The sequence below is a fragment of the Ambystoma mexicanum genome, chromosome 2q, assembly GCF_040938575.1.
Source record: "Ambystoma mexicanum isolate Mex_15411 chromosome 2q, UKY_AmexF1_1, whole genome shotgun sequence".
Classification (NCBI taxonomy): Eukaryota; Metazoa; Chordata; class Amphibia; order Caudata; family Ambystomatidae; genus Ambystoma; species Ambystoma mexicanum.
This window is the reverse complement of record NC_090924.1, coordinates 1,175,762,316-1,175,787,886: the sequence shown is the minus strand read 5'-3', so window position 1 is coordinate 1,175,787,886 and position 25,571 is coordinate 1,175,762,316. Positions and strand designations below refer to the sequence as shown.

At 44.5% G+C, this 25,571-nt stretch overlaps 1 protein-coding gene across 3 annotated transcripts in view; it reads left to right on the top strand.

The window, feature by feature from the left end:
- Positions 1-25,571, top strand: part of CASD1 (CAS1 domain containing 1) — an 895,825-nt gene that overhangs the window by 397,910 nt on the left and 472,344 nt on the right. For all 3 annotated transcript variants that reach the window (XM_069648572.1, XM_069648573.1, XM_069648574.1), the window contains 3 exons: positions 13,139-13,353; positions 14,721-15,146; positions 21,125-21,214. In XM_069648572.1, the coding sequence (XP_069504673.1) occupies positions 13,139-13,353; positions 14,721-15,146; positions 21,125-21,214 (731 nt within the window). The remainder of the gene's footprint in view (positions 1-13,138; positions 13,354-14,720; positions 15,147-21,124; positions 21,215-25,571) is intronic.

The following is a 25,571-nucleotide window of genomic DNA, read 5'->3' as shown; positions in this document are numbered from 1 at the left end:
CTGACGGGCTGCCTGTACTTCTGCTCTTAATTCCCCTAATAACTGGGCTAGTTGGTCAGTGTCTGAGGTTTCCATTGCGCCCGGGTGGGAGATTTGCGGTGGCTTCTCGTTCTGTAACGCTCACCTGATTCCCACGGAGGTGCAGATCTTGACTGGGTTGTTACCGTGTCTTCAATTGTAAAGCGCAGGACTCGGCTGGTTCCCTGGGCTGGACCTCTTCTCACGGTATGCCTGACTTGAAGAGTGAGGTGTCTGCAGGCAGAAGAACAAGGGGTTAATGAACTGTGGTTGGACGGACTTCTCTTCCTCACTCTCTCTTTCCTTGAGGCCCAAAGGATAGGTGTGCTCACCTTAAGTAGGTGAATGCTGGGCTCTACATCCTGCGACTGGTGCAGGGGCGCGGGTACCAGTTACTCCACTGGTGATATTGTAAACCTCTTACTTGCAGAGGACAACTTTGAGCGCAAGGCCGTCGTTAACTGCACGATCGGTTCCTTATATGTATCTGAACACCTTTAATGAAGTCCTTTTCTCTTACAGGCTTTGGATGCGGTAGGCATTGTTTAATGGACGCCAAAGTACGTGCAAGCGCGTAAGTAGGTGGATGGCGCGTGTGAAGGCACGCAAGTTGAATGGCTGCTGATGGTTTTAAATGCACTCTTTAATGTCTCTTTTTCTCTTGCAGGTTTTGGATGCGGTAGGCATTGTTTAATGGACGCCAAAGTGCGCGTAAGTAGGAAGATGGCACGCGTGAAGGCACGTAAGTAGAATGGCGGCTGATGGTTTTAAAGCGCTCCTTACTGTCTTTCTTTATTTGCAGGTGCGGGTATGCAGTGCTTGTTGGAATCCGGAGCGTGCGTCGCACAGGTAAGCAGATCAAAATATGCAAAATGACTGATCAATGTTCTTTGCCTTTACAGGGATTGATGGACTGCCAAGGAATACGGCGTGAGGATTGGAAGATGCCGATGGATCGGGTTAGTAAAAATGCTGGCTTTTGGCTTTAAGTTGGCTTTTGCTGACCTGTTGTTTTTTTTGTGCTGGCAGGTGCGGCTGAAGACAGGATCCCAGGAAGATAAGAGTTTGTTCCCACAGGTACTGGAGCTGGAGTTTTCAGTGGAAGACTGGAGCTGACTCGGTGAGCGTCCTGCTGCTGATGCAGAATAACGCGAAGCACGTTGCATCAATCGGGCGTGGTTTAAATAGTGTGCAGGAGTGCTTAGGCGTCTTCTTCCACTGCCTCGCCTAGGTAAGGAAAGAGTTCCAGTTTCCAGAAGAGTCCCAGTGTTCCTGATCCAAGGAGTGGAGCCTGCCCCACCCAGGTAAGAAAGTAGTCCCTGTCAGAAGAGGATGTGGACGTCATCTTGTTGGTGAGTATGCAGCATGGTCTGCTGTAGGTAGGTCCACCCAAGCACTTTTACACATCTTATGAGCCCGACGCTTCCAGTGCCGGGACCGATGATCTTTATGAGCCTGGCGCCACCGGCGCCAGGACAAGGTCCAAAAGGTCCCAATAGGGGCCGGCTGGTGCCCGGAATGAAGGTTATGAGCCTGCTTCCAAGGATGTTGGGCAGGTCCTGCATTCCTGGAAGTGGTGATCATGACAGTTCCTCAAACATTGTTCGCATACACGGATTTCCGTCCATATTGGTCTCTGACCGGAGCAGTCAATTCATTTCACATTTTTGGAAAAAATGCTGTCAATTGGCGCAAATCGATGTGAGGTTATCAACCAGTCACCACCCAGTCACCACCCCCAGACCGATGGGCAAACGGAGAGGACCAACCAGACTCTCGAACAATACCTGTGTTGTATGTTACATCAGACTGAGAGTAATTGGAAAGACATTCTTTGGATCGCCGAATATGCATACAATAATTCAGTACACTCTGGAACTGGACAAAGCCCCTTTTATACCTTATATGGGCACCACCCTCGAACCTCAGACCTTGACTCACCCCAACACTTAGAAATGCCCGCAGTGGTCCATCTGCACGCTACGATTACACAAGCCTTTAAGGAAGCAACTACACATTTAAAACAGGCGAAAGAAAAATACAAAAAAGATGCTGATCGGCATAGAAGTGATACTCCACAATACCAGATAGGGGACCAAGTATGGTTAGCCACAAAACATATACCTCTAAAGGGAACACGGACCTTTAACCCCAGATATTTGGGACCTTACTCTATCAAGGCCATTATCAACCCGGTGGCTGTCAAGTTGGATTTACCTGATAATATGCGAATTCACCCCGTCTTTCATGTGTCACCTTTGAAGCCAGTGCAACCAGGGACAAGACTAACCAAGCCACCAGACCCTATCCTTGTAGACGGAGAACCCGAATTTGAAGTTAAGAACATCCTGGACTCCAAGCTGATAAAGTCAAAACTCTTTTATTTAATCGACTGGAAAGGTTACGGACCACAGGAAAGGTCATGGGAACCTAGTGACCATGTTCATGCATCCCGATTGGTGAAAAAATTCCACCAAAATTTCCCAGACAAACTGAAACCACAGGGACGAACGACTTTAGGAGGGGGCTTGGGGGGGGGGGGGGGTGGGGAGTGCTGTCATGATGCCTACCCCCGGGGACCCAGACCAAGTCCAGCAACCCCGGAAGCAGGCATCAAGTTATCCCAAGCAAGCCCAACAACCCCTTCTAGGGGGTATTTGGGTCCAGTCCTGGCACCTATGGCGCCAGGCTCATATGGAGAGTCAGTCCTGGCGCCACAGCTGCCAGGCTAATAGATTAAAACTTACCCGATGCAGACCATGCTGCAAACTTACCCGATGCAGACCATGCTGCAAGAGCTCCAAGCCAAAAGAGGCTTGAAAGGGACTACTTTACTTAGGGACTATTTTTTTACTCGGGCGGGGCTGGGGAGGAATACTTACCTGGGACTACTTTGGTGGCTATTTAAACCACGCCCAAAGAGCAGCACACGCTTGGCGTTATTCTGCATCCAGCAGCGTAACGCTCACCGTGCCTGCAAGTCTGCATCCAACCTTCTGCCACACCGCCTCGAGTTTGGAGCTCCTAGAAAAAGGGAGAAAGGTTAGAACAAGAGCAATACCTTTGATCCTTACCTGAATTCCCGATCCATCGCGCCTTCGAGCTGGCAGAAAGAAGCTATTAATGCTCGTTGCCTCGCCTGCTGCAGCGCCGCGCTGAACTCACCAGCCTTCGCAGCGTCTTCACATTCCACCGTATCCTCCTGCAGGTTCCCGCCGCACTCCGTTCTCCCCCCCCCCCCCATAGACTTAACTGATTTTACCACCGGGGGTACTATTCCTCTTTACGGGCCGGCATAGCTTCCACTGCATCTTCGCCGAACCCCGGCCCCTAAGGGGAAACAAAAGGACAGCAAGGTGAAACAAAGGGACTAACAAGGGGAACCCTCCTCACCACAATAGACTTACCTGACTTACCTGATTTCACCGCCAGAGGTATTATTCCCCCGAGACTTCGTACTTTCTCTTAGCGCCTGGATAAGGGAGAAAGCAACAGGTTACATATTGACATTATTTTATCGAACTGTGTTGGAAATAACAAATCCTTACCAGAATACTACCGGTTGCCACGAGGAACTCTCCATTAGGATCAAGCTGCAACCTGCAAGGAATCGGACAAGAGTGAAAGTCAGGCATTTGAACTCTTACAAACTTTATACTTACGGCGTCTTGCCGGGAATCTCGGAGTCAATATTGTTCTGGAATTCACCAATTCATTCGAGCCAGTGAAGCAACTGGTTATCAACGCGCCCCTGCACTCAATGCAGGATGGAGAGCTCATCTTTTCAAACCATCAGGTGAGACTATAAGAGGGGAAAAGGTGATCTGTGGGGAGAACAGCAGAGGGGTGGGGGGGGATTTACACTCAACTCCACGGGTGGTTAATTCCCTTTCTCCATTTGCAGAAGAATATTCCTACGGGCCAAGCAAACGAAGCTAGGTGGGCCAGTCCAGTCCATCATCTCGGCCCTACGCGTCACATTGGTGGAGACCGCAGCTGTCCAGTTCAGATCGACGCCTCTGCGGGAGCCAGCTGAGAGTAACACTGGCGCCCGATGCCATGAAGTCTTTTGATGAAGATGATTGGGCCCTGGAGGCCTTCTGGTTTGGCCCCCTATTCAGGTCAATGATCATTGCCAACTATGCCTCTCCCTCTACTTCGCTAAGGGTTAACCAGGGACTCAACCCGTTCCCCCCCACCCCTGTCTCCCTCACCTGTGGGACAAGGCAGGGCTGCCCGCTTTCCCCTCTACTCTTCGCCCTGATCATGGAGCCGCTGGCCCAGCGCCTCAGACGTAACCCTGCCATCAAAGGGCTCAATATTGAGGACACCCAACACAAGGTGTCCCTTTATGCTGATGATGTCCGGCTCACTCTAACCGACATCCAAGCTTCTCTCCCACAAGCTCTGGAGGAGTGAAGATTCTTCAGCACGTAGCCGGTTTTGAAATTAACTACGGCAAATCGGTTGCGTTAGGGGTGGGTCTCTCTAGCGAGGAGGTGAATACCATGCACCCCCTCTGTCCTATTAGATGGGAGCCAAAGATGATTGATCACTTGGGCGTGCGGCTCCCCCACCTCTCCCAAGGACCTGTTCAGGACTAACTTCCCACTGCTCTTTAGATGATTGGCGAACGACCTGTCCATATGGGCTACTCATGAGATCTCGTTATTGGGCCGCATAACAGCAGTAAATATGAACCTACTCCCCCGTTTACTATACATATGGACGGCGATGCCAGTGGAAGTACCTAAAAAGCATCTGGACCGATTGCAACAAATGATTTTAGGCTTTGTCTGGCTGGGGAAACGGCTAGAATCCCCAGGAGGGTGTTGTTGGGGGCCTCTCGTTGAGGAGGTTTAGGGGTCCCGGACCTCCACAAATACTACTTAGCTGCTCAGATTTCACACCTCCACGTGTGTTCCTCTCCCACCTCCTTCCCCAAATGGGCTTCTATTGAACAGGCTGGCCTATCTCCCTCTCTGGGGGCCATGCTCCCCGCCCCCTCCACTCGGCACAGAAACACCCAGCACTCCTCACCTCAACTAGAGTATCTCTGCAAGCATGGGATCGGGCCCTCAAATTGAAAAAGGTCCCCAAGGACCCCGGCTCCCCAATCTTTCACTACCCAGTCTTTGCCTCTGTTATGCAGCCAGGGGCATTCAGACGATGGAGGATGGGAGGCCTTCGAACTTTAACTCAACTCTATAAGGGGGAGCACCCACTTACTTTCACCAATGCGGGGGGGGGGGTCTTCCAGTTATCGGAACTGGAAAGATTTTCCTACAGACAACTGAGGCACTGGATAACGCATCCCTTTGTACGAAATTGCCCCCCGAAATCAAAGCGCTATTGAGCTAACAGCCCAGGAGTGCATTCAGAACAGAGGGTTCTCGAGGATTTACAAACTCATGCAGGGGGACATGCTGACAAACAGGCCCTTGTATATACACACAGGTGGGAAGCATATTTTGGAAGACCCATAGATGATCAGATGTGAGAAAAGAACCAATTGGCAGAAAAAGTCACGATCCACAGCGCTTGTAAGTATAAATTAGACAAAGAGTGTCAAGGCTGCAGGTATCTGGGTAGTGTGGATATACTGCCAGTATAATTCCACTGAGGTAAGTACAATTGCAACACAAACAAGTCCCAGTTTCACTGCGCTAAGTATAGCAAAATAAAAATCGGGAGTCCAAGTGATTTGTATGAAAGAACAGCCTTTAAAGTCCAAGGTTTAGTACAAGCAACAGCCTAACACGTGTTTCGAGCCTTCAATGCGCTGATTTCTTCAGTCTGTCTAAACAGCCGACCAGCTTTAACCGCAATTGCAAAGCCTTCAGAGTACTTTTTGGGCATTGTCCCATCAGCTTAAATTTCAGGCTCTATCCCTATTAAGCCTCCGATGAAGAGCTGTGGAATATTTATGATAAATTTGCCAAGTCTTTCTTGCGTTTTACTTTGCGCTGCAAACTAGGGTTGCCTTCTTTGTTCACCGTCTTTTGGCGGGCTTTTGCTCAGAAGCCCTCCACCAGGCGCCTGGGTGTCTAGGTGGGCTGAATGTGAGGGAGGGGTGTAGTCACCCCCTGCACAGGCTATCTTAGGAAACCCAAGTCGCACTTTGCCATGATTGGCTGAGGTGGTTGTCCAGGCTTGACAACCCCTCTGCTGGGTGATTGACAGCCAGGCTGTGTGAATGGGGGTTTTGCGCATAAAAGGCAGGTCTCTTGGGCTAGAAGTCAGTGAGTCGCCACGAACTACAAGGAACCGAAGAGAAGCGGAGAGAACGACGTCTGCTGCAACTATCTCGTCCCGGGGAAGCTCTGCTGCAGTCCTGAGCTATCTACCCTTCAACGACTAAGAGACGATCCAGTCCGGAGTCGTCTTCCCTTAAGCCTGGTGGGGATAACCAACTCATCTTCCACAGCCAGAGGATCCTCTTCCTTGGTCGAAATTGCTGCACACGGCTGTAGTGGTCCGGATAGCCATTTGAAGAGCCTCTCCTGTTTTTAAGGAGCACATCTTTTATTAGTTGTCGCTGCTGCCGGCTTCATCCCTGTGTGGTGCAGACCCCCTTCAGACGTCCTCCTTCACAACGAAGCTCCAGGAATCGTGGGTCTGCGGGAAACCAACAGGAACAACTGCCAGGGCCACCAGCTACACCATTGGAATAAGGTACTGTGTTCTGCTTGAGGAAACTGGGTAAACCCCTTTTCTTCATTTCCAAGGCTTGCCCTTGTCTTCCCTCATTCTCATAACTTTTGCTTCCGAACATTGACAATATCGAACTACTCTTGGCTACGTTGAATCGTGAACTATCTGACTGTGTGATCTTCGGCAACAGGCCCCCGGTGTCACTTGACCATGGCTCCGGCCCTTTGACTTTTGAACTCTTTTCTGAGTGTTTCTCGATTCTGTCTGCCTAAGCAAAATATTGCCTGTGATTTTTGCCTCCAACTCCCTCTGGGTATCACAAGTGCTAAGTGTGTTTTTGCCTCGGTAGCATTTCATGTCATGGATACGCGTTTATTTAGTAGACCGAACTGTCAAAAAGTGATCGCAGTCGTATTCACGGTAACGTGTTTTGTTCATAACACCGGTTCATTCAAACACAGGGTACTTACCTTGAGACATACTGTACAAAGTGAATTGGTTAGTTGTAGTATATTTGACGTGTGGTTTGTGTTCAAGTTTAATAGAATTGTTGTGTTTATAAAGAATGGTTTAAAAATAAATGCACTTATATTTTTCTACCTGAAACCTTGAGTCAGTGTTTGCTTGAGTCACAGTAATTGTGGTCACTTTGTGTAATCTCTGCTACTGCTCATATACTCTTGAGATAAGCATGTCTACTCCGCCAGATGTATTGCCATCTGTAGTCTTAATTGTGTGTAGTGCTCCCTAAGGGCACTGCACAGGATTCTGCCTAACACCATCACTACCAGATGCTGACCCTAGAGGTGGATATGCGAGGGAGGACTGCTTGGAGGAAGGTGACCTTGGGAGAGAGGTAGAGGAACCCGAGGGTTAGACATGGTATCCCCCATTTTCTCCCTCAAAATGAACATTCTGTCCCTGCCAAAGATCAAAATGAGGAGATGTCAAAAAGTTATGAACGCTTCTTTACTCTGGTACTGAGAAGAAGAAGAGGGCTATGAAGGAGTTCAGATGGAACGGCCAGGCATGCCCCTTTAACTATGGTCAGGCAATTTAACTAAATGACCCGCACCTCTGGTCATTTAGCAAGCCCAATGGGTATAAAAAAGGTGGCCTGTGCACAAGAAGTGGAGGTAAACAGTAGGCTGAAGCTTGTAGTCGGCTGGTGTGGAGAGGGTGGTGGACCAGAGAGACAGGAGGAGACACAGGCACTAGAAGCCGTATCGAGCAGGGACGAGGGATGCCGGGACATGCCCAGAGAAGGTCTGGAGGGGCTGCTCACCCTCTGTTTCGGGCGCAAGCAGCAGGAGATATGGGGCACTGAAGCGCTTTGGTCGCTGTGAACCTCCAGAAGAGCGAGTGGTGCTCTCTCCAACCGCAGTGAATGCTGAACGGGGAACAGATCAAAGTCGACAAGAACTGCTGCATGAAGCCAGTGAGTACTCTGGGAACATAGAGAACACATTTCTTCAATATCGAACCAACTGGCAATTGTTGTAAGCACTTTTCAATATTGAAACAAGTGCCTTTAAATATTGAACAAACTGAAAATAGTTTCAATGCTGAACAGATGATTTTTGAATACCGAATGAACTGAAAGACATTACAAGCATTTCTGAATGTCGTACAGAACCAAATCAAGTAGTGAACCGTTCCAAGTTTAATGAAGCATTTCCGAATGCCACATAGAGGAAAGTGAGTCATGAGCATGTTTGCACAGAATTAATTGGTTGGAATACAACTGTTTAAAAAGCCAATCAAATCCCAAAAAAGAGTGAATTAAAGCAAGGTGGTACAAGTGGCAAATACCATTAAGTCAATTTGTTGAATACAAATGTTGGCAAAGCCAATAGAATACCAAGAAGGGTATGAGAGGAGAAACAAGTATTGACACAAGCAAAGTGTTCCAGGATTTGCAGGTTAAGAGGAAACCTGTGTTGGTAAGAGCCAGAAGAGTGCAAAAAGGGTAACAAAGTGAATGGTGGCCAAACTAGCCACGGTAAAGTATAATCCTGATAAAAGGAACAGTCTTCACTCTCAAGGGAAAGCAGTGAACATTTGTTGATTAAAAGCAGATGAGAAAGGGTATCGGTTGTGTGACTTTTAGTGTGTGGACCGTGTGGTCTGACAACTGCACCTAGACCAAGAGCCCCTTTTTGGATAAAGAGAACGAATGTCAGTGTAAGGAAGCTGGTGTTTCATCACAGTTCCTCCAGTGATGAGTCAAGAAATAGAACTATTTTGGTGAACCGCTGAAAAGTACTGATGGCAAGAGAGTTGGGAAGTGTTACAAGGAACTGTGTTTTTGAAGAGCCGGAAGATTTGAACTCTTGGGGAAGGCTACCCCGATACTTTGTGAACTGTGTTGAACGTGGGGAAGGGGAAGCTGATTACAAGCCAAGTGAGGGCAAGTACAGGTTTTGGACACAGACTGACTTTTGATTTCGACTTCCTTGCGCAGACTATACTTAGTTTTCTTTAGGTAGGGAAATCCCTCCTTGACATAGGGCAAGTTGGGCCTTACTCCATCCTGACATTTACGTTAATGCAATTCTGTTAAAGGAAACTTGAACCTGTTTTCTGTGTCTGACTCCTGATGCCTTCACAATACTTACTTGTTTAAGAAGATGTATGGAACTCTGACTTTCCTGCAGCTGAACCCTATCCTGGCCTGCCTACAGCTGACTCCGAGACCCACTAGGTTCCCTCATCTGTCTCTGTGCTATAGACTATGGAAGGACTTTATACAGTTAGGATTCTATCTTGAAAAGTATAACAAGTGTAAAAGTATTTAACTGCTAAAAATATTAGTGTGAGAACGGTATCTCTTTAATAGAATAAGTTACAAAGTGTCTATGTTTATACAGACCTTTGAGTTGCATTCTGTTCCTATACAAAGTATGTAATTTTACTTACTTTGAATGGTGTTTCCCCCTTCTGAAAAATAAGTATTGCTACCGTTTTGTTATTATTAACTGAATGAGTGTAAAAGCTTACCAGCAGGGTTTACCTACTGTGAGGAACCTGAGGACGTCCTCACATCTTTTCCCCCTGGATACTCTTCTCCGGTGGCCAGGGAACAGTCCTCTTTTGGATGTCGACCCTGGGGGTGGATATGAGACTGAGGGTCACCTGGGTGGAGAGAACTTGGGGAGAGGACGTCTTTGGGTGAGACATGGTATCCCCCATTCCCTTTTCAAAATGAACCTTCTGTCCTGCAAGCCTTTGTAGGCTACTGTCAGCCTTTTTCCTTTCCTTCCCTCCAAAACGTCCCCCAAAAACACCAGGACAAGGAAGAGACCAACTAGGATGACACATCCTCAGTTTGTGAGATAAACACATATTCACCTTATATTGGTAATGCAGACTCACATTAGTCAAGTACCAAGATGAGGAGTAGACAGCATAGTTATGCACACTTACTTTCTTTCCAACCTCCCCAAATACGAATTTGGTACTGAGACAAAGAAGATGGCTATGGAGGTGTACCGCTGGAACAGCCAGGCATGTCCAGCTAATCAGTTTCAATAAGGTCAAGCAATTGAACTAAATGACTCACACCTGTGGTCATTTAGCAATCCCAATAGGTATAAGAAGTATACGAAGCCCGGCCGCACAGCAAGAAGGGGAACACAGAAGCGGACTGCAGACACGGGCTGGAGGGAGAGAGGGAACTGTAGACATGGGAGCCGAGAGCCGTGTTGAGCAGTAGAGAGATATGCCATGGCAGAGGCCTGCCACAAGATGGTCTGCAGGTCCTGCAAACCCTCCTTGTCAGGTGCACACAGTGGCATCTGTGTGGCACTGAAGCACTCCAGTGGCCTCAGAACACCAGGAGAGTGAGCAGTATGCTCTCTGGTCTCCGCAAAGGAAGAACAGAGACACAGGAAGCCAGACAGTAGTGCAAGGAGCAGCCAGGAGCTGAATGGATATGCTGTGTGGAACCAGTGAGTGAAAACAGGGAACGCTCATAACGGGGAGCTCCGGGAGCTTGACGCACGCACCTTTGGAAATATTGAACGAACTCAAAATGGTTAAAATCACTTTTGAATACTAAAATGAATACTGACCGTATTGAAATACATTATAATCAATTTAAATGCTGTACTGAAAAAAAGCAAGTTATGAGTACTTGTGAATGGAATGAAAGAAAGGTGGTACATGCAGCAGATGCCACAGAATGTATTGTATGAAACAAATATTGGCAAAGTCAAGACATTAACAAGAATCGTATGAAGTGAGAAACCAAGCAAAAAGGGGTCCCAAGAGTTGCAGGTTAAGAGGAATCCTGTGTTGGCAGGAGCCAAAGGCATACAGAACAGTGTAATAAAGTGCATGGTGGCCAGTCAAGTCACGGTACAGTGTCAGAAGAGTGTGACACTGTGGAATCAACTGAACATCACTGCCAAAGGGAAGCAGTGGCAATTTGTTGATGGAAGGGTAATCGGTAGTGTGACCTGTGATGGGTGGACCGTGTGGTCCGACAAGTGCGCCTAGACCGAATGCCCTGCATGAGAAAGCCAATGAAAGTATACTTAAAGAATCCTGTGTTTTGCAACAACCTTGTGTGTGAACTTAAACTCAAGAATTGGAACTGCCTAAGTGAACTGATGGAAAGTATTGATATCAAAGGATCTGGGAAGTGTCCCAAGGAACTTTTATTTTTAAAGCTGGAAGATTTTAACTCATGGGGAATGAAACCCTTCTCTTTTGTGAACTGCCTTGAGCTTGGGGAAGGGGAAGCTGATCATAGATCAAGAGCTGGAAGAAACTCTGAACTTTCTTTTGAACACTATTAATTTTGATGCTGAGATCCTTACACATTGTATACAGTTTTGTGAGGGCAATCATAGGTTTTCGACACAGACGTTTGATTTGGACTTCCTGACACAGGCTACCCTTAGCATAGGACAAGTAAGGCCTTACTCCATCCTGAGTATTAAGTTAAATACAACTTTTGAAACGAAATTTGAATCTTTTGTCTGTCTTCTTCAAGATTCCTTCACACTACCCTGAAATACATTGTGTCTTTCTTAAAGTGTAGTATTGGGTTTTGCTTTCCCTGATCTGCATTATACAGATCTCAAACAATCTTAGCGTGTATAAATACCTTCAAGTAGCAGGATGCTCCTTTAAAAAGTATGCAAGTAATTTTACTGTAACAAGTGGTGGTGCAAGCCACTACTAGTTAAACAGTGGAGATGTTTAACTGTCATTTTACTGTAACAATTGTGGGTGTGAACCTCTACTATTTAAGTAGGCACTCGAAAATTCATTGTATTGGTCCTGTTTTATTATTCTTAACTGGATGAGTGTAAAAGCATTCTGATAGGGTTTACCTACCTTGAATAACTTGTCATTCTTAAAGTGTACAATGAGGTTTTGCTTTCCTTGATCTGCTTTATACAGATCTAAAACGGTCTTGAAGTTAATACTTGTCTTAAGTTGCTTGTAGCCCCTCCTAAAAGTAGATGGTTTTTTACTTACCTTGAACAGCTGCTGCTCTTCTAAACTTGTAACATTGGGTTTTGCTTTCCCTGAATGGCTTAGTGCATTGTAAAATAGTGTTTATACTTATCATTGAGTAGTTTAAGGCCCCACCAGAAAGTATATGGGTTACATTACTAGCTCTGAACTGAACTACCAAATAATATCTGTTACAAGGTGTATACTTGTAACTGGGTTGGTTTATTATGCGATTTCTGTAACTGAGTGTCACTGCATGACTGACAGGGTCTAGCACCCTTTACCGAAATCTGAAAGTAACTAACTGGTTTTATTCCCCAAGAATAGCTGAATGCCATTCTAAATGTGTTATAGGTTTGACGCACCTTGACAGCTGATTGTATTCTAAATAAGGTTATACTTTGGGTTGTATCCCAAGTATTGAGTTGGTTTATATAATTGTGTATATGATATGTTATAGTACTTACTTCCCCAGGATTTATCTTGGCGTATTTGTATTTAAATAAACATTTATTTATTACAATACATAGTGTTTCAGCGTTTCTTTGCACCATATGTATGCTACAATTTCTTTTTACCAAGCTACAGCCCTCTCTCAATCCAGAGATAGGCCTGGCTGCTCTGTCTACGCTACCAAATGTTCTCAGGTGATACAGCCTTATACTAAGAGTGGAGTATTGTACTGCCTCGGATATGATTTTATGAAGCCCTTAGTTGGACCTTCGAAAAACTGTCCTAACACATAGACTACCTAGCTACGTTTGAGAGTGGCGAAAAGTATGCCCAATTAGGTCCAGCAGTTATACAGTTTTTATATAAAAATAATTGTGATTTCAGATCGGGCATGAAGTGTTCAAGAGAATCTGTGTTTTTAATTCGTATTGAATGAAGTATGATTGAAAAATAGCATTGCACAGCAACAGAAAGTCTTCATGTAGATATTGTATGACCGTCGGAAGATAATCTGTAGAATAAAACTTGTATCTTTTTTAATTAGATCCTGTTAATGAAAATCTTTTGAGTGAAAGTAGAAAAATGATAACTAATGAGAAGATTGATGCCTACAATGAAGCAGCAGTCAGTATTTTGAACAGTAGCGCCAGGAATTCCAAATCCAAAATTAGGATTTTCAGTATCTCCAAACTTATATCACAAGAAACCATTGCAGAATCTTTGGATGGGCTGCATATTCCCGAGGCAAGCAGAGATGCAGTAAGTCCCCTTTACTTTGTTTTGAAGAAACCTGTGCATTGTGTTCTGCAAATGTCTTTTGACTGGCAAATTAGTGAAACCTGTATATTTTATTCCTATTTTTCTGAAACGTCATTTCGATTTTGAATGACACAACTGAAACTAGCAGTTAAGGGAACAGAAATAAGCCTGAGTTTACCTGACAGTGAACGTTGAATCTTAATGTCACTTTTGAAGTTCTGCTGCTTTATTCTGTTTTCTTCCAAAAGAAAAAGCACGGCATGGACACGATTGTAACCTAGTTGCCATTTCAAGACAAACTGTAAGGACTGTTATATAAAAAATGAATTAAAACAATTGCATTTGTAAAGCTATGTGATCTTCTGGACTTGCTGGCTATGATTTAAACACATTAGGTCATATAAGGTTAGCACAACTAGCGGTACCACCCATCGTTGCAGGGGTCTGTAGCTGACATGCAAGTGGCTGTCTGCTATAGCCTTGTGTATGTTTTAGTGTCATACCTTCCTATTTTTGAAACATCGCTAAATTGGCAATCTCCCGAAATCACCTATACTGATAGCACAGGGCTAGACCCCGCACCACCCCTGTGCAGGGCGAATGGGTGGCCGCACGGATCTGTAACTGACATGCAGGTGGGGGTCTGCTATAGCCTTGTACATATTTTATAGTTTACTCATTTCCTATTTTTGGAAAGGTTTCAAACTCGCCTATACTGATAGCACATGGCCGGATCCCGTCCTGTGCCAGGCCAATGGGTGGGGTTGTCATATTTCATCATCACCAGTACACCCCAGACTGGTATGCCGACCTCGGCCCAAAATTTCAGCCCACCAACTGTTGTGGGGCTGGAGCCAACAATTGCAAAATTGGAAATCTCCCAAAATAGCAAATACTAATAGCACAGGGCAGGGCCCCACCCTTTGCAAAGAAAAATGGGTGGGGTTTGTCCAATTTCACTATTGCCAGTACACTGCAGACTGCTATGCCGACCCTAGGCCAAAATTTCAGTCCACCAACTGTTATTGAGCTGGGGCCAACACTGAACATACAAACGCACTTTCACAGACATATGTAGATTATGCTTGATTTGCATACATGAAACAATTAAGAATACATGTGAGGGGTGCAGTCAATACTCCTGAAGAGGACAAATAACGTATTTATGAATTCCTGTTTGAACTATTGTTTGTTTTGGAGTCTGTGTTAGTAAAACAAAGAAGGTTGTGTCATTAACCTGTTCAACCACGTTGTGACCTGATATTTTCTAGTACATTTTGAATGTGTAGCTATTGTGCATCTTTTATTGTTCAGTGGAATCCTGCTGTTTATCAGTATAGTTGACCACCTTGGTTTCCTTTTGACAGAGTGCTATGATTCTGATGAACGCATACTGCAATAACATAGTGAAGCCTATTGATGGTTCCTGCTGCCAGCCTCGTGCCCCACTCACCATGATTCAGAAGCTAGCAACTTGTTTATTTGCTGCATCATTCATTGGATACATAGTACAAATGGTGATTCATCGCAATATCCATCGAAAGAACAAGACATGCACTGACCTAGAAAGTGGCGAAGAGAAGAAGCCTGCCACTGCCACACCTGCTGCCTCTACATGGGAAGTACTTTTGCAGTCCCTCTGCAAACTGGGCCTGATTATGGCCTATTTCTATCTGTGTGATAGAGCAAACTTATTTATGAAGGAGAACAAGTTTTACACACACTCCTCTTTCTTCATTCCAATTATCTATATCCTTGTGCTGGGGGTATTTTACATTGAAAACACCAAGGAGGTAATTTCCGTTGTTGTTTTACTAAATTCTAAAGGTTCATAGCAATTGTTTAATATACTGTAATTATTTTCGCAGGTGTGCAAGATTTAGAAGAAATGTCTTATAGCTCCATCAAATTAACAGTATGTTACTAGTGTATATATAATGTATCTCTGGCCCTCCACCATTAATTGGGCTTTAAATTTGCCAATCAAATCAAACTAGTATGGATGAAACCGAAGACAGTTAAATCATGAGTTGCTTGTTGCTGAAATCTGTACATGCACTGCAAGTGTTCTTAGACGAACATCAGTTTTCCAATATGTGCTAAACTAAATGGACAAATTGAGCGTTTACTTACATCAACCTGTCGTGGCTTCGAAGATCAGTTTCATGACGCAGTAGTAGCTTATGTGCCTTTTTGTTTCAAACCCGCTACGACTAAAAGGGTACTTACTCAATGGTGGGATAGTTGTGAACATCCGAATATGCAACCTCTGCTGCATATAGATTGTACTACTTTTATATATGTACTACTTTCCATCAAGTAGTGGCTACAGCAGGTGGAGCTCAGTAACTACTGATGCTTGATCTCGCCCCCCCCCCCTGTCCATCGTGCCCAAAGGCCCATGGGTAACAAAAGAATATTGATTCAGAAATCCTGTTCAACTTAAGAACAAGGCCAAATCACCTTCACCGATTAACAAAGCATGGTAGACACCCTTCAACCCGACTTTTCCCTATTTCACCAGATGTAAACTTTGATTTACAGTATTGGAAGACCTTGATGAGAGATGCGAGGCTGTGCCTTCTCTGTTTAGACCAATAGGATTTCAACATCCAGACCATCCTGCCTTTTGAAACAGTTGCCTTAGTTGCCAGCGGTTCAGAAAAGTTCAAGTTATGGGTTGCTTTGATCGTCCAATAAAAATACTTATGCGAGTCAACAGAAGAATCTGACTGCATGTGTTGAAGAGGCCTTACACCACAAGCATAAGACCAAGTAAGAATACCGGGTCACACAACCACTCGCCTATGGGGCCCAACATGGGCATGTAATTCTTTCTGGTTCAGGACAATATGCTCAGGTATCCATAATGTACCATACTTTTTTAAAAATAGAAATAGAAAAATGAGTCTGTTTGATTCACATCAGATTGATTTATCCATAGTAGTTCAAATGTAAAGCTATCACTAATAATCCTTAGTGAGGAAGCAGTTGCCACAATTCATATGTAGTAGACTAAATAAGCCAATGCATTTTGGAACACTTTTCCTTCATCAGGGCAAGTCTAACTGTATGAGTAATATTGCAAATATGTAACCAAATTTATTCACATCATGGCAGAAATTAAAACAAAACGCACATTAAAGAAAAAATACATTCATGGCAAGAATAATGAAAAAACATACCAATCAATAGATGTTTCGAGATGGGTAAACATACAAAACAAAAAGAGAAAAAAGAGAATGAGTAATTTGAAAGATGAATGGGTGAAACTAAGTTATATCAGGCATGGTTTTACCTCTATTGTGTGGCCAAAGGTGAAAAATCTGAAGGTCCAGCGTTCGCACCCACTCAGAAGTGGGTTGCAGATAACTTGTTGCACGGAGGAATGGAGAAAATCCACTCGTGTTTCAAAGGTAAACAATCTGTGGATCACAAAAGATCCAGTTACATACCGTGCCTTCAAATGTATTCATATATTGTAAATGAGAAGCGTTGAAGGGTTAACAGTCTGGACCGTGAAAATGTACTATCCGCCCCCAAGAAACCAATAAAGGATCTAAAATCACCAGTGTATGTATCCAAGTTCTCCATTCAGAGCAACAAAATCAAAAAAACAATTAAGAAACATTGGAATATTTTCAAAAACGACACCAGAGTACAAAATTTGTTTAATGATTACCGGTGTTTGCATATCAGAGGAGTAGGAATCCCAGGGATGAACTTGTGCATACAAGACCTCCATTGAAGAAAACTATCACACAACGTACTGGTACATTTCCCCTGCCTACATTGTATTAATTGCAATTCAGTCATTAAAGGCAACGTAATCTTCCATCCACGTACAGGTAAGAAAATCATCCTCAAGACATTTGGCACATGCGACAGTACCAACACCATATATGGCATTAAATGTCCTTGCGGAAAATATTACGTCGGCCAGTCAACCAGAGCAGCCAAAATCAGATGGAATGAACATCGGTCATGCATCCGCAATTCCAACCCTAATTCGGCCATGGCTCGCCACTGGGCCTTGAACAATCACAATCTTTCACAAATTAAGTTTCTGATTCTGGAAGTTCTCACAAGAAATAACCCTCATGAAGATTTAGGTCTGCGCCTCAATCGCAGAGAGACATTTTGGATTGATAAACTCTGCAGTCTGGTCCCAGGTGGTCTGAACAAGGAAATTAATGATCACTGCTATGTTTGAAATATGTTATTGTTTTTCCCATGACAAAGTTGTATGCTATAGCATGTTTTCAAACACAGGGGTCTCTTTGCCCTGGGATTTAATTGCAGATTTTTTATGACTTTTTTTATTACATTTGTTACTCCACATGATGCCCAGAGTTATCTGCGTATGATGTTCTGCACATCTAGATACCAATCTTGCTGCATGCCCTGAACACTGTCTGTGATCCAAGGTGCCGCCCCATGGTGACACCTATTTCTCTCAAGTCGAACTTCACCTTTGTTACGATGATTGAATCACCCCACCTCATGGGGTCTCCTCTTGTGCATCAGATAAGATTGTATTGCTGTTTATTTGCCAGTTCACATTGTGTTTAACTATGTTTGAAGTACCCGAATAACAGCCTGAGTGCATGTCCCGGACAGTGTCTGGGACCCAAGGTGCCGCATTATGGCGACACCTGTCGCACTGAGGCTGTACCTCACTGATTCAGTAATGTTTGAGTAGCTCTACCCCATTAGGTCCAGAGGGGTTCTTCCCATAATGTCTCTTACTGTTTATTATGTCTTCAGAGCCTGCATAAAAATACCTCTGTTTAATGTTATCACGACATGCTGTCCTGTCCTATATAGGACTAGTGACAGTATTTTTTCTATTATTATTTAATGTAATTTTATTTTTCATTTTGTCACTACAATTACGGGCACCCATTGGTGATGTCCCAAAAATATCTTGTTTGTGGATTTGCATAAGCCTAGGCCGCATTTACATCACTTTTAGTGACCGCATGTATCCCCCAGATACGAGGCGGTCACGTGCTTAATAAAAGAGCCGTCTCCTAGGTAACGGCTTGACACGGCAGTCCATGTCACTGCCCTGCAGCTGCACGGTGGAGGATCGGCCCGCTCCGTGTACTGCGAGGTGAGTGCCTGACTTCAACGCTTCTCATTTACAATATATGAATACAGTTGAAAGCACGGTATGTAACTGGATCTTTTGTGATCCACAGATTGTTTACCTTTGAAACACGAGTGGATTTTCTCCATTCCTCCGTGCAACACCTTATCTGCAACCCACTTCTGAGTGGGTGCGAACGCTGGACGTTCAGATTTTTCACCTTTGGCCACACAATAGAGGTAAAACCATGCCTGATATAATTTAGTTTCACCCATTCATCTTTCAAATTACTCATTCTCTTTTTGTTTTTTATGTTTACCCATCTCGAAACATCTATTGATTGGTATGTTGTTTTCATTATTCTTGCCATTAATGTATTTTTTCTTTAATGCGTGTTTTGTTTTCATTTCTGCCATGATGTGAATACATTTGGTTACATATTTGCATTATTAGTCATACAGTTAGACTTGCCCTGATGAAGGAAAAGTGTTCCGAAATGCATTGGCTTATTTAGTCTACTACATATGAATTATGGCAACTGCTTCCTCACTAAGGATTATTAGTGATAGCTTTACATTTGAATTACTATGGATAAATCGATCTGATATGAATCAAACAGACTCATTTTTCTATTTCTATTTTTAAAGAAGTATGGTACATTATGGATACCTGAGCATATTGTCCTGAACCAGAAAGAATTACATGCCCATGTTGGGCTCCATAGGCGAGCGGTTGTGTGACCCGGTATTCTTACTTGGTCTTATGCTTGTGTTGTAATTATAAGTCCGGGTGTCTCCAGACTTGTCACAGCCAGCTCCTTTTGAATTGTATATATATATATATATATATATGTATATATATATGTATATATTTCTAAAAATCGACTTTGACTTCATATTCATTCGAACATTTTGAATTTTTTTAACCTTAGTGGTGCCCACTCTCTTTTCCTTTTGAAGAGGCCTTACACACCTGACAAATGTAGTTACTGTTTAACATCATGATGGATTGCGTTTTTATACCCATGAAACACGTCTGTGACAGATAAACTGGTCTTTTGGATCACACCGAATTGGCGAAATTATAATACGTCTCAGACATATATAAGCGTTAGGTTTTGGCAAAGCTTTCGTTAGTGTTGTAGACAAAAGTGGAAAATGGTTGAAAAAGAAAACTAGTGGCAAAAAAGATGCATGGTGTGTGTGGTGTCTGCGTGCATATTGTGTGCGTGTGTACACAACAGCTGGCAATATATGTTTATTGTATCCATCATCTAAAAGCTTTTTTGAATAGTGAAGGCTTTCACCCAAAAAGAGTCATTGTACCATGCTCATAATCGGAAAACATACAAGAATCGTTTTAACAATTGTACCTACTACAATTACACAGACATCTGTACTATCTGGTATAAAGAAAATATTATTGTTTGAAATGGCACAGTCACAAACGTTTCAGCTACAGTGTTTAAACACACCTTCACTGGTGTTAGTGAAAAGGGGTAGTTAATGGAGACTGGAGGCAAATAAATAAGGTGAAATCAAGTCCTCTTACCTCAGCATAACTTAAAGTTTGTGTTTTCTCTTTTCTAGGATTTGCAGTGGGATGAAGGGGAAAGAAATGTGTCCCGTAGCCTAATCTTTTGATCTGTTTCAGATCAGTACATCCAAACTTGTTTTGTTAAGCAAAGTAAAAGAAGGCCACAGTAAAGAAAGGGCCCTTTCCGCCTGAGGCACATGTCACAACACCTTCAATACTAAGAGTTCCTTCAAAACATTGCTCCTCAAAAAAGCATTTTTGTTTTTTACCCGAACATGATTTCACCAGCCCAAAGGCACTCACTACACTTCACCTCCCATTATGCTTCTCCTTTGGCTCCCTCCTCTCTGGAAAGAGCTTCACAGCATCAGTGATAAAGCACACTCCAGAGGTTCTACTACGTGAATACCTTCTTAGTTGTAGGTTTCCTTTATTGCTACATCTCTTGGCACATCACTCTGCTTACCTGTAATGTTAAACCTGGTAGTTTGAACAATACAGAGTGTTAACCTGCAAGGGATCACTTCGGCATTCACAAGTACTCCTGCTACAATTATTTGGGACAAAGCTGGTGTGCTGCTGAAAAAACATGTATATTAAGCAGTTAGAACAAGATTGGGTGTGGATTTAGCACCCATCAATATTTGTGTTAATGATGAGCAAAAAATGAGTCGTGGATCTAATTTATACAGGGCGTTGAATGGTATATGCACATCCAGGGTCACTTACCTTCTGGACTTGCTGTCAAATCATGAATTAAATAGATAAAGGCATGTTGAGGAACATGGGTTTGTGCTTAAAAATCGAGAACTTTGTGGGTATGTTCTTCCTTGAATCCAATTAACCTTTGGTCACATCCGTAATGGCATATAATCAGTGGTGGGCTGATATATAGGGAACTGTGGAGACTTCCCAGTAGGACATTGCACCCTGGTCCTCTTTTGTGTGGTAGCCTATTGTAAGGCTCGGGCTTGCTGAAAATGTGTAATATGGGGCCGTAATAGGGCACCACTTTGAAAAGAATATCCAGGGCCTCTTCTGGTTCCCATTTCACCCCTCCATAAAATGCACTATATTATGTCGCTATTACACTGCGTCCTTGTGACAGATTACATAATTATGATTTTTTTACTGCATGTGTAGACTAAGATGCTGAACAGAGACCAGACTGATGAATGGAAAGGCTGGATGCAGCTAGTCATATTGATCTACCACATCTCTGGAGCAAGTTCTGTAAGTGGTTTCACTGCATTTTAATGTTATACATTATCACTATTTACTGACTGTCCGAGATCATGCGTTTGTTAAAGTTGCTTTATATGACCGTTCTTAACTCGATTGATTAGGTGATTCTAACTTATTTCATATGCCAATCTCCAATACAGTAATATGGTTTTAAAGGTTTTCTAATTTATAGTGGAATGATTTTCTCAATGTTCACGCAGATCCTCTTGGATAAGACTACGTTTTAAATGGTGATGTCAATACAGAATCCTGCTATAGCCACTTTAAGGGAATCCTTCTCTGGTACAGAAGAGGAAGTGGCTGGTCTGGGGACAAAAGCGGATGCACTGAAATCAATATGTTTGGCATTGAAGAAGAAAGACTTCAAATCAGTTATCTGTTCTTCAGATAATTATTATATTGTACATGGTAACACAACATTTGGAAAACAACCTGTTCATCCGGCCTAGAAACCGATTACCACCAAAGGTTTCAGGTTAACAAATAAAAAAATTGCAAGCATTAGCAGAAGCAGCAACACTGGCTGCCCCCACAGATGCAATGAGTCCCCGGGACATCACAGCTAGTGAGTGCCATTATTCAATGTAATTTTCCAGCTAGGCAAAGCCTCACAAATGATTGTGTGCTCAGTATTGTACAGAATTAATAGCCTGCACAGCTCTCCAGTGATTGTCCTTAAGAAGCAGTCTCAACAGACTGGTTAAGGATGTAAAAGTGCTCCTTCAAACAGGCACCGTAGAAACATATCCAGAAGTTGAAAAGAAGTCCTTAGATAATTTGGAACTGTACCTAGAATTTTAAATAGGGATACAATTGGCTAATGATGGAGATATTCAGAATGTTCGACCATATTTTTCCTCACTGAGTGAATGGATGTGAGCAATAGACCTTTAGGGCGCACACTTCTATATGCCAGTTGCAGCCAAACGTAGAAAGGTCCTTTGGCTTGTCTTAGACATCCAGTACTACCAATGCAGAGTACTTCCATTTGAGCTAAAGTGGCCCAAGAGCATTCACAAAATGAATGCCAGTGGTACCTTTCCCTTGAGGAAAGTTCACAAAATATTTGATTTTCCGTACCCTCGATGACTGGCTCATTAAAGCCAACTCAATGTGGATTGTTTAGATTCTGATACAGTAAATGTTTTTCTTAGGGCGCGCTTACCAGTGGCTGGTCCTGTTTTGGATTGTTTTCTCCATCTCCCTTATTAATGAACAACCCATAATGTAGAGAAGGGCAAGTTATTGTATTATAATGTTAGTTATCTGGTATGAATATCTTTGAGTTAATAAACAACCTTTCCACTTCCCATATGTAATCCACAATCCGTCAACTGATAATTGAGGGGGATTGATATCGCCTATACTAGTCTTGATGTTAAAAAAGAAAAGAAACTGAAGCCAATTAGCAGTTTAATGCATTATGGGAACTAGCTGCAGCCTGCTGCCTTAAAGTGACAGTTCCACATTTGTGTTATACATTCATGCCTCTCTAGTGCCTTTTTATTTTTCCTTACATTCATAGTTTAGAAGACTTACAATGGCAACAAATAAAAAAACAGTAAAATCAGAAAATACAGCATGTGCCGGTGTCCTTTTACTTACATTTGTACAACAGAATTAGAGTTTAATTAAACATGCTTTCATTTCAAGATTCGATTTAAGAAGTTGTCAAGACTCTGTTTTCAGAAATTGTTCATCATCTCTTGCAGTTTTTTCAGTCAGTTTGTGTCTCATAGGATAGGATTCCTTCGCCAGCATGGGGTCTGGCATGGATTCACATGCTCATGTATATTCCCCGTCGTAAGGCTGGGAATCCTCGGTAAAGAAAAAATTCAGTATCAGTTTCGTTTCTGATCTGTCTTTCTTAGTAGTAACCAATCACTGGTTTCCAGGTCATACTGCCCCCAGCCAATGACTGCCCTCTCCCTAACCCCTGCCTCTGGCAGCCATCTTCAGATTTTTACCGCACATTCAAGTGTTGGGAGTCCTCGTGCTTTAGCTCTCGAGCTTTGCTGCGTTTTCGCGCTTTTTTCAAAGTTTTTCTCATTTTTCGGTTAAACAGAGCCTCAAGCTCCACCGTTTCTCCATCCGATCAACGGGGACCCGTTTCGGATTTTTCTACGCCCCTCAAGGATGAAGTTTTCGTCGAGTTACGCTTCTTGGAGGAGTCCAGAAGTTTCTGAGGCCTACCCGGACATGGACCAGGAGAAAGGAAGCTCGACGCCCGGAAAGCTGTTCAGGGTTTGTCCTGGATGCCAGCTACAGAATGTGTTCAAGGACGACGAGCATTCAAAATGCCTCTACTGCCTTTATGAGGACAAAACGCACATGGAGAAGGACTGTGCATTTTGCGGGAACATGTCGGAGCGGACCATGAAGGATCGACATCTTCGCCTCTCCATCTGGCTGGAAGGAAAGAGCCCGTCAGGTGAGAATAAGAAGTCTGAGCGGTCTTCTAAGTCCTGTGAGGGCGCCCCAGCGACGGGGGCCCAACAGAAGGCAAAGCACTGCAAGTCCGCGGGCACCGGGAGCGCTGAAGGGTCAGGCTCCTTGGCTGCCAGGCAGGGCGCATCCTCTCCAGAGCCACCAACCAGGAGCCAACGCTCTGGTTCGGGAAAGAGGAAAGCCGAGAACCCGGCAAAGCTTCTGGAGAGGCCCCGGTCGGGCTCGAAGGATCCAGCCGAGGGGGAGCGAGGCGGTGACCATCCCCCCAAGGTGACGGCCACAGAAAGTGGTGAAGGCCTTGACTCACCCGGCTAAGGCCTCTATTGAGGAAGTCGAGGCGGCCCTGACGCAGCCTGTGGAGGCTACATCAGTGGAGGCGACCTCGGGGCCCAGAGTTTCCCTGCCACCGCAGAGGCAAGCCTCTTTCAGGCCCATCGAGAAGACCCTCATGAAGACCCCAGCAGAAAAAGAAGGGGGGGGGCGGTGGCCATCGTGGATACGGACACAGCCTCCGAGGAGGAGCTGGTTGAAGTCTTGGAGGGCCTCGACGAGGGCGTTGAGGAGGCTTGGTCCCACGGGAAGGATCCCGACGAAGAGGACGACTAGAGCGACTGCGGCGCCCGCGAGGTTCCAAGTCAATCATCACTGCCGCAGCCGCAGGACAACTCGGCAGCCATTTTGTTGGCAAAACAATCCTTATGTACAGAGATAAGGACGAGATTGCCCCTACCACCAACGGAGGAGCCAGAACCAGGCCCGTCGGGAAGTCCCCCCAAGCAAGAGGAGACGGACCCATCCAGCCCCGCCTTTTCAGCCCTCTCGGCCTGCTCAACCTTTGCCCCCGTCCCCTCTCCCTGGGGATGACACGGGAACAGACACGGCCACGACGGGCACGGATGACGACGACTGTGACGATGGGACGGATCTCCCATCGCCTCTGACTCTGGTCTCCCCGCCCGACGAGATTGGGCGCCTTCCACGCTATGATTGCCAGGGCATCCAAGCTTTTCCAGCTCTGCCCCGAAGAGAAGAAGGAGGGGTTCCTTTACCAACGGCGCGAGGCCAAGAGGAAGACGGTCCTCGCCGTGCCTCGGCTGGATGACATCTGGGACGAGGGACTCGCCCTTCTCAAGAACCCGTCTACGACGCCTGCTAAGATGGATCGGTACGAGAAGAAGTACTGGGTCCCCAACGCGCCCCCCTGTGCCTTAGGGCGCAACCGACCCCTGACTCGGTCATCTCAGCGGCGGCCAAAAAGAAAGCGGGGGGTCAACGGCCTCAACGTCAACTTCCCCGTCGGACAGCGAAGGAAAGAAGCTGGATGCGATGGGACGAGTTATCTCATCGGCGGATTTGCCAGCTTTTTTTACCCGTCCCCGTGCAGTGCAGGAGTCCCCAACGTCCTCCCTCTTGTCCCCACGACTGAGGCTCAGGAACAGCGAGATATGCAGGAACTGCCAGGAACAGACGTCTTCAGCTGCATCTTTTTCTTCAATATAAGGTACTGTGAAAACCCGACCGAGAGAACCTCTCACCGTGAAAGTTTGTGGAACTTTGGCAACTTGCAGGCCTAGTCAGCTTGTGACCTGACATACAAACCTTTCTTTTGTGAACTACTTCTAAGAACCGTGGCAAAGAGTTTTCCGTTTTAAATACCAGAACCGTTTTTACTTATACAAGACTCTAGCTTACTGACTTTGGCCTACCTATTGCATTGAATGAACTCCTCTGGTATTTGTGTTTATTTATTTGTATAGCACATTAAGACACTGAGGCAACTGAGCGCATCTCTTCCATGTTATCGGTTCACAATTACAGAAATATATGTACAAGCAATAGGCAGTTAGATTTACAGTATTAAACAAATTACATTTACAGTATTATACAATAAGAACAC